The sequence below is a fragment of the Limulus polyphemus genome, unplaced genomic scaffold (assembly GCF_000517525.1).
Source record: "Limulus polyphemus unplaced genomic scaffold, Limulus_polyphemus-2.1.2 Scaffold5099, whole genome shotgun sequence".
NCBI lineage: Eukaryota > Metazoa > Arthropoda > Merostomata > Xiphosura > Limulidae > Limulus > Limulus polyphemus.
This window is the reverse complement of record NW_013670709.1, coordinates 1-8,832: the sequence shown is the minus strand read 5'-3', so window position 1 is coordinate 8,832 and position 8,832 is coordinate 1. Positions and strand designations below refer to the sequence as shown.

Sequence of the window (8,832 nt, the reverse complement as noted above, 5' to 3'; positions counted from 1 at the left end):
GTTGATTAAAACCTATTTCACAGTGTTGCGTTTTTTTTTTCTACATAAATATTTATGGTGTTTTTGAAGTTAATTTAACTCACCATATAGTAACTTTAATTTAGATTACTATATGGTGAGTTAAAAGGGCTCTTAAGCCCCATAAATATCATATACACATGGCCATTATGAGAAGGCTAACTGTATTTCTTTGGTTTGCTGACCCAAGCTAGCTAATCAAATAGGTGAAATTACAGTTAACAGCAGATGGAACGGCGAATCAAAGAATTTATTAGGCATTGCTTCACAATTATATTTGCGAGTTTACTTTTAGTGAAAAGAAATCTGTAATATAATTGTTTTGTATAAATAGTTCCACACGCACACATATATGCAAGATAACAAAATCTGACAAGACACACTATTTGTACGCCTAAAACGTAAGTTTATTGCGTTTCTGTTCTTTGAATTGAAACACCATACAAAAAAGCATTCCATAGAGGCACATGAAACATGATCTACTCAGAGTTAAATACATAGGCTGGAGTATTTTAGCTCTTACAAAACACAGATTTTAGACTGACAAGCTAGAAAATAAAAACATTGCTGCCTGAAAAATTGGTACACCAATATTAGTTGTACCACATCTCTTAGATTTGCAATAAAATTAAGGATTGAATTTTAATCAACCAGCTAAAATGTTATTTTAAGCATCACAAATGCAGTTTCATAAAAGGGGAGATAACTACTTTAGAATCAACTTTAAATTATAATTAAGCAATAACAATATATCTTGTACCACATTCTGTTACAAGTTTTTGATGTAACATCAATATTATTCTTAAGACAAAGAAAAGAAAAAATGCAATTAGGAATTTCAGCTGGAACCTTATGAGTAGGATAAATGTTTAAATATTGAAAAAAACAAATCATATTTACCTTTATAAATCATTATTACTTTAAAATAACTATATCCTACAGTGAAAATTTGGTAAACAAATTAGCAGACTTCTGATTTCATGTGGTAGTTGCATTATACTCGTGAACTTTCACTGTTCAATGCAGTGAATATTTGTAGACCTTCACATAGGATTTCTTAACATACTCTTATGTGCAAAAGAAAAAAACATCATTTACAAATCAGAACTTAAAAAAATAAGTTTGCCAAGACAAACTAAATGACAATAATCTTTAGATTTATTTGAAATCCAAAATAATAATATTTAGTAATGATTCTGAATTACTTGCTTTTATGAGCAGTATTAATACAGGCTAACAAAAGTATAAAAAAATTCTGAGGAATGATGTTTGGATTGGTTTCTAGGATTGTTAATGATTTAGCACTATATTATATTTGCATACCATATAGAGAAAAGCTTGTAGTTCCAAAACCAATCTTCAACGTTTTATTTTTCCTTTCATACATAATACCAAGTGACATGAGGAAAAGTAACTATGTAGTATTTACCTGTTGTCCTAAAGTTTAATTTTTATTTGAAAGATATTTGTTGTTTGAATATCTATTTGCTTAGTAAACTATTTGTCACATCAGACTATCAGTTATTTTGGTCATACAATTAGTCAAAAGACATTTATTCACTTTTTATCACAGACCACAGACACCACCCAGTATCTGAAACACCTATTTCTGTTTATATATGTTTATATCTGTCTTGACCTTAAAAAAAATGAGATTATGAACACAAACCTCCTACTCTTGCCTTAATATAAATGCTTGTTAAGATTTTTTTAATGTTCAATATATCAAAATACATTTTTCCACACTTTGCTCTAAATCTTAAAAATTATCATGGCAAACAATGAACTTACAAAAATAAAAGCATTTGTTATTATCTGTGTAAATTCTTCAAACATACCATTCTATCAATTGCATATTAATGAATAATAATAAATAAAACCCAACAAAAATTTTTTAAAAATTCTGGAAATATTAGTAGAATTTCCGAGAGTGAGAACAACAAAGCCAAATCCAGAGTCAAACTCTGAATATTGACAAACATTTTGATCCAATATATTAAATCACTTCAGTTAGTCTTATTACTCCATGATGATGCTTTGAATAGTTAAAATAGAAAATAAAAAGCCCTTAGTTTCATAATAAATTAACTTCTCGCTTAGACTACAATCCATTATTGATCACTGAAATAACTTCCATTAATGGTATCTGTTCAGTATTTTTTAACCTGGATCTACTCAAATATGAAAACTTTATTTTTATTGTTGTCAATTTGGATTTTACACAAAAATAATGGTACAAATATAATGAGAAAACATCATGTTAAACCTTTTTTTTTTTAAAAGAAAAATAGCCAATAATACCTGAAAATTAAAAATGACAATAACCTTAATTTTCAGGCAAAATAAAACAAAAAAAAAGGTTGCATATAGTCTTTTTCACAATAACATGACTGCAAAATATAAACATTATTATGAAAAGGCCATGAAAAAGTCAAAAGTTACTTTTTAAGTCCCCCCTCCCCCCAAAGTCTTTCAAATATTCTAATGGGGTCTTAGATATGAATCATAAATCCTTTAGCAATAAAAGAGAAATATGCAATTGTTCAATATGTATCTGACTTTGCATATTTACAGCTTTTTTAAACCTATTAAACTACACGTGGTTACACATGATTTAAAAAATTAATGCAAAGTAAATATTATTTGAGAGCATAATTTTTCTAACAATTAAATTTTTTTCTATTTTGATTAACTATATTATTTTTGATTGGATAAAATATTAATAAAAGAAAATTGAATATCTGTTATAAAACAAACTATATTATACATTGTAAAATAACTGTTCAATTTCAATCTTAATCTCAGAAAACATCAAAAACATGCATAGTTTAAGAATTTTGCAATTGAAAATATGTGTTAAGGAACACTTCTTCAAAATGTCTTCCTATAAAAATTAACATGTTCACATTTTCACATCTTATAACTACATACTATTGAATAAGCTTCATCAGATTTCTTTTGATTTTGTTTAAAGATAACATTTTGATATACTAGTAAAGGGTTTTATTATTTAACACCTGAGGAGGACCCAAACTAACATATCAAAGAGTTTTCCATAAATGAAAACAGAAACAGGTGGATGATGCTATCAAACACATGAATATAAACTGCAATAGTCCACCCAAAACTTCTTTTGAATGACAGGTTTATCTAGCATTTCTCATAAGCTCTTAAGATATTTTTGTTTTATACTGAAAATTTTAATATGGTTTGATTGCTGCGACTTCATGATTTAGTTGGGCACTTTTACTTTCTCTATATTTAATTAAGAATAAAAGGCATATATATATATATAATTACTACTCTTCAATAATAATGTGATGACAAGATATAAACACTTACATGTAAAAACCACGAAAAAATCAACAAGGTTCTTTGAGTTTGTTTGAAATTTGATCTAGAACTAAATGTTAAGAACATGCTCAACCATCTTGAAAAAAACAAAGATTAGAACACAGAGATAAGTCCACAAAAGATTAACATATCTCAAAATATGATGTGCATGCATAACAAAAATATCCTAGTCAAAACAATTCAGCAGTTTCTTTGTGTAACTAGAACAGGAAAATTTTCAAGATCTTTACGTAATTGGTTGGGATGGAATATATTTAATGTTATGATATCATATTAAATTGAATCTATATCTGATAAATTCAATTACAGTAAAATAATCGTGACATTTCATAATCACACAACCAGAATAACTCCATTTTTAACATCAGTTTAAGAGAACTAAATATAATTTCAGTGATTGGATAATTTTCAATTAATTTGTCATTAATTCATTTATTATCTAATTTAACGTGTTTTAAATCTTGCAACTAATTCTTGAACAAACCTAATTCTACACAACTTAATACTTTTGTAATAAACTTCAAATTTAAAAGTGGATATAGTAGTATGTTGGGACATCAGTATACAAAACTATACCTCTGTATCACTTCATATATGTATCATGTAAGAGAGTCAATTGAAATAATAAAACAGAGACAATATACAATTAATCTGTAGATAGTAACAAAAATAAACTTTGTGACACCAGAATAAAATTCTCATGCCAGATTCAAACAATCTTTTCATATTTGATACTTTTCATCATTAATTGTATTTTAAAAATAGTTACTAATAACAGAGTGTTGCTCAAATACATATTCAAAGAAAGAATTTGAAATAGTAGTGATAAAAAACATTACTTGAAAGCAAATAATTTGATTTTTACAAAGTTTTGAATTTATACACAAGATTATTCTGTGAGAAGGGTATACCTTAATTTCTTCCAGATAATTTTTATTTGACTCAAAAACAAGTAACAGAAAATCTAAACCTCTTGTACTTTTGAATAAAGAGCACATCTTATGGGAGATTAGTTGAGGCCTCATACAGAACCTTATAACACTTACCACAGAAATCTATCCTTAAATGTTTTAATTAAAATACAAGAAATATTACAGATTAATTAAAATCAACATAAAAAAGCTAATTTATTGCTTAACAATGTTATTTTTCATATTCAGAATTATTATTATTCTCATTATTCTTTTCAAATGCTCACTTTTACATAAAATTCTACATCAAGTATTCTTACCCGAAACAATCCAGACAAATTGTATCTATGAAAAACTCGTAAATTCATCCAATGCAATTTTTTTCTTTGCGATGAAATTCAAACAACACAAAGGGAGAATTTAAGGCAACAAATTTGTCCAAAAGCTTTCCTCAATAATATCTAGATTTGGAATTACATGGGAAAGATGACAACCTGTATTATTTTAATAAAAAGTGTAACTGGCCACTACATTAATAATAAAAAGAATCACAGCAATAAGAAAAACTACTTTATTTGAAATTCATCTGCAAGGATGTTAACCTTGTTTCTGGATTATTAACTAAAAACTCAGTTAACACTGCCATTAACAAGATTAGGACCAATTAGAGGGGCATAGATCTTGTCAAGGTCATACAGAACATCCAGAAGACAGGCATGACTCCAAGCCTGAATGGGGCAGCTACCTGGACAGAATGCTCCATCTTTATTGGTCAACTCTGGTAGACCTTTCCATTTGCTGATTTGAATTCCTTGGAAGTGATTTGACAAAATGGACTTGACAAACTTAATGGCTTTTTCTAGCTCCAATTTTCCACCCACAGCTAATGCAAAGTGTAATTTGGCACGAAGAAAATATCCTACTGGCCATAACCATTCCTTCAAAAAAAATAAAAATCATTATGTTTAAAATCATATTAGGGGTAAGTTTCATAAGTCTGATTTTTCTCTTAGTGAATGAAATACAAACATAGGAACTAAAAGTATCATCCTAACTTTTAACAACTATTCATGTGGTATTCTCAATTGCACATATAAACTACGAGACACAGTAAGTAAGAGTAATAGCTTGAGAAATGTCAGGTAATGTACTACCCAGTTAAATGGAATTTCTCTAACTTTAAGTTTGAAAACAGGAAAGAGATAAATAAAATATAAAGAAAGTGGAAAACAATTTTTACTTTTTAAAAAAAGTATATTAGTGTACTGGATGATGTACTGTGCTTCTAGGTGACAGAGATGTTTGAGTTCTCTATCTCATTCTTAAGAGATTTTGTTTTAAACTGAAAGAGTATGATATATATATATACGAGGAAAATAATGACATCCTACTCACAGTGCAGGGGATACCCACATCACTGTTGGTCATTCCAACAGCTAAATAAGGGAGGGTATAACCTCAAAACATCACCTGACCTGCCAGTGGAAAAGTTCACTGCTCTCATTTAGATAGCTTACTCTACTATACAGCAATATGTACCCCAGTAGATAATGATCCAGATCTACGAGTTATTTAGCCACATTCTGTGGCCATTATTCTACAGCTAAAACTGCACACATAGGGCTAGAAACATGTATATTTGAAAATTCTGAAGGTGTTAGATGAATATAAAATGCTCACATTACCTATGTAGAGAACACAGGAAACACTAAACATGTTTTGAATACCACACATTTTTCAACTTTTCATTTTCCTCTAGGTTACTGATTTGAAAATAATTAGTCTTAAGGTAAAGAAAACAACAGATAAAACACAGTTTTACTGAAATAAAACTTTGGATATTCACTTAGAAGGTTCTAGAGGTTGTGCAAATGACATACAAAAACTGTAAGATGAAAAGTATTTTTAATCTTAACATGAAAATCACCTTGCACTCAGACTAGTCAGTGTTGAGTCAGACTGACTCCATAAATTCAGACAAATATTTAGTAAAAATACTTTATCAAAAATATTTTTTTTTATAACAGACTTATAATGTTTACTAAAAGCCTGCCAAATTTCATGAAGATACATTGAGTAAATTCAGAGTTACAGTATATATAGTTGCATGGTTACATGGAGGTTACAAGGTGAGTCAAAATGCCTGAGCCCATATTTAGAGCTAAGAAACATGGTAGTCTACCATATCATAATCATAAAAATATTTCTTTTCAATAAAGTTTACAATACTTATCATTTTTAAATCAGCATAATAACAATAAATTTTAAAAACTCAATTACATTTATTAAAAAATTTTGCACACAACTGTTCCTAGAGCATCTTGTAGTTTTAGGCAAATAATGATACAAAAAACTGACTAAATAACAAGACTTTGTATACAGAAATTTCAATATGTAAGTATACCTTTAATGGTTTTAATGCATGTTAATAACAACACAGCATAGATCACCATCTAATAGTAAATATTTTGATACTCAAAGTTAAATAACTTTCAAAACTTTAATGGTTTCCAATTTTTTTTTTCTATTCAATGTATAATTTTCATAAGATTGACATAAATTGTAAAGCATAGTGTACTGTTGTTGTTTTTTGTAGTTTATTGTTTATCATTTCATCTCATATTTATATATGATAGAATATACTCACAGGCCCTTGATGGTAGTTCCATCCTCGAGCCACTTTCCCATCAGCAGAATCATTCGTATTGTCATAAAATCCACGATAAGCCCAGTCACTAGATGGTGCATGTAGAATAAGTTAGTTAGTTTTGAAAACACAATCTTTGTTAAACAAAATCCAAATAAGGTCAGCTGTAAAGTAAAATGTAATGCTACTCTATTTCAAGCACTGTGAAACATAGACAATTAAATACATCAGTAACTCATTTTGTTTGTTTTTTAAGTGAGTTTAGATGAAGTTGAAATCTGGTTCTTTTTCAAAACATGATTCTGAAGTGATACCTTTGAACTATTAGGATAGAGTAAACTTACAGAACCTTGTCTTAACAAATGCCACATTGCAAAACATGATTAAAGTATGAAAATCATTTAGTTAAACCTAAAATAACCAACTGGCTGGCTGTTTCAGATAATTGTACAAAGCTACACAAGAGCTATATGCACTAGTCTTCCTAATTCTAAACTAAAAGACTAGAGAGAAGGCAACTAATCAACAGCACCCCCTATCAACTCTTAGGTTACTTTAATTAAATAGTGGGATTTGAACACACTCACTCTTAAAAGGCACCCTCTGCCTAAAAGAATAGAGTAGAATTTATTTTGTGTCAATGGGATCCACAGCATGGTACATTAATGACTAGATATATAAAATCTTGAACTGATAATTTCAGCCTTAGATATTATATAGACCAAATATTTTTATTATCTTGTTTCTAGCAATGATCTATTCTTGTTTATATTAATTGTACACTCTAAACTTTTACATCTGTTTTAAATACAATTGGTTAAGAATGAATTTTGGTAAATCTATTGACTATTTAATTATTTAGGAGCTCTTTTAGTATCACTGACAAAAAAATAAAGAATTTCACAAAATGTGTTAGTGAAAAATCTGTTAAAAATGAATAATTGACAACAAAAAACTAGCACGTCCTTTAATGACTTTTAAAAATGTTTGTTTGTTATGTTTCTCAGATTATCACATCATACAGCTGGTTCTCTACGAGTTAGTTATAACTGGTATTAACCTTTTACAACTCTCAGCAGGATTAGATGTGCATTTGTATAAATATCAACATTAAATGAGTGAATGTTAATAGTATATTACACATATCTACAAATCATAAGAGTAAAAGCTCAATAAGTAAACAATAAATTGGACATGATTTTATGATGGTATAGAACAACCTGACCAGATAAACAATATTCATACTCTTATATTAAACTGAATTTTCTATGCTCATTCTAACCCATGCTAAAAGCATCAAATTATCCCAAAGGAAAAAAAAATTATGATTTTATTGATGTAATATACTTTTTTCTTTTGTTATATCAAATTACTTTTTGTAAATTGTTCATTCATTCATTCAATCAAAATATACTTCTACTAATATGATTCGTGGGAAATTTAATTCCTATTCTTATACTTAATCACCCTGAGGGAACTGTTTTAGTTCTTGAGATACTCTTAAATTATGTTGAAGATACTGTAATTTCCATGAAATGTACTTATACTTAATTATTGTGTGAAAACTGATTAACCTTTAGAACAGCAACTAACAGAACTGTCTTATGAGAATCATTCAGTCTTTTAAAAAATCATTAAGTGATGGGGCTATTCTTTCAAAATTATTCATACCCGTGACAATCTTACTGTATGAAAATGACTTAACTTTATACAGAACTAAATGACAGATCAACCTACGCTGGGTCCAAAGTCTTCATTCCCAAAGGACCAACTAGTATCTTCCTTGCATTTTCTAAAGCTGTGGAAGCATGGCGTGGTGTGAAGAGTTCAGGAGCCTGGTTAGAAAAGAATAAAAAATGTCTGCATCACAATTAACTAACATCTTTCAATAATATAAGTTTG

General features: G+C 28.5%; 1 protein-coding gene across 1 annotated transcript; it reads right to left on the bottom strand.

Moving 5' to 3' along the window:
* Positions 1-403: 403 nt before the first annotated feature.
* LOC106472122 (glycogen debranching enzyme-like) lies at positions 404-8,784 on the bottom strand. The gene is made up of 3 exons (XM_013932748.2): positions 8,668-8,784; positions 6,931-7,018; positions 404-5,221 (listed from the first exon to the last, which is right to left on the bottom strand). Exons 1-3 carry the CDS (start codon positions 8,685-8,687, stop codon positions 4,913-4,915), a joined length of 417 nt encoding a protein of 138 aa, XP_013788202.2. The 5' UTR covers positions 8,688-8,784; the 3' UTR covers positions 404-4,912.
* Between the last annotated feature and the right edge of the window lie 48 nt (positions 8,785-8,832).

What these genes read in the sequence shown, in the direction of transcription:
- LOC106472122 (XM_013932748.2), bottom strand. Translation starts at nt 8,687, where the DNA reads ATGAAGACTTTGGACCCAGC. An exon ending in ATGAAGACTTTGGACCCAGC is followed by an intron (nt 7,019 to 8,667) that starts GTAGGTTGATCT and finishes TGCACCATCTAG; the next exon opens with TGACTGGGCTTATCGTGGAT. An exon ending in GGAACTACCATCAAGGGCCT is followed by an intron (nt 5,222 to 6,930) that starts GTGAGTATATTC and finishes TTTTTTTTGAAG; the next exon opens with GAATGGTTATGGCCAGTAGG.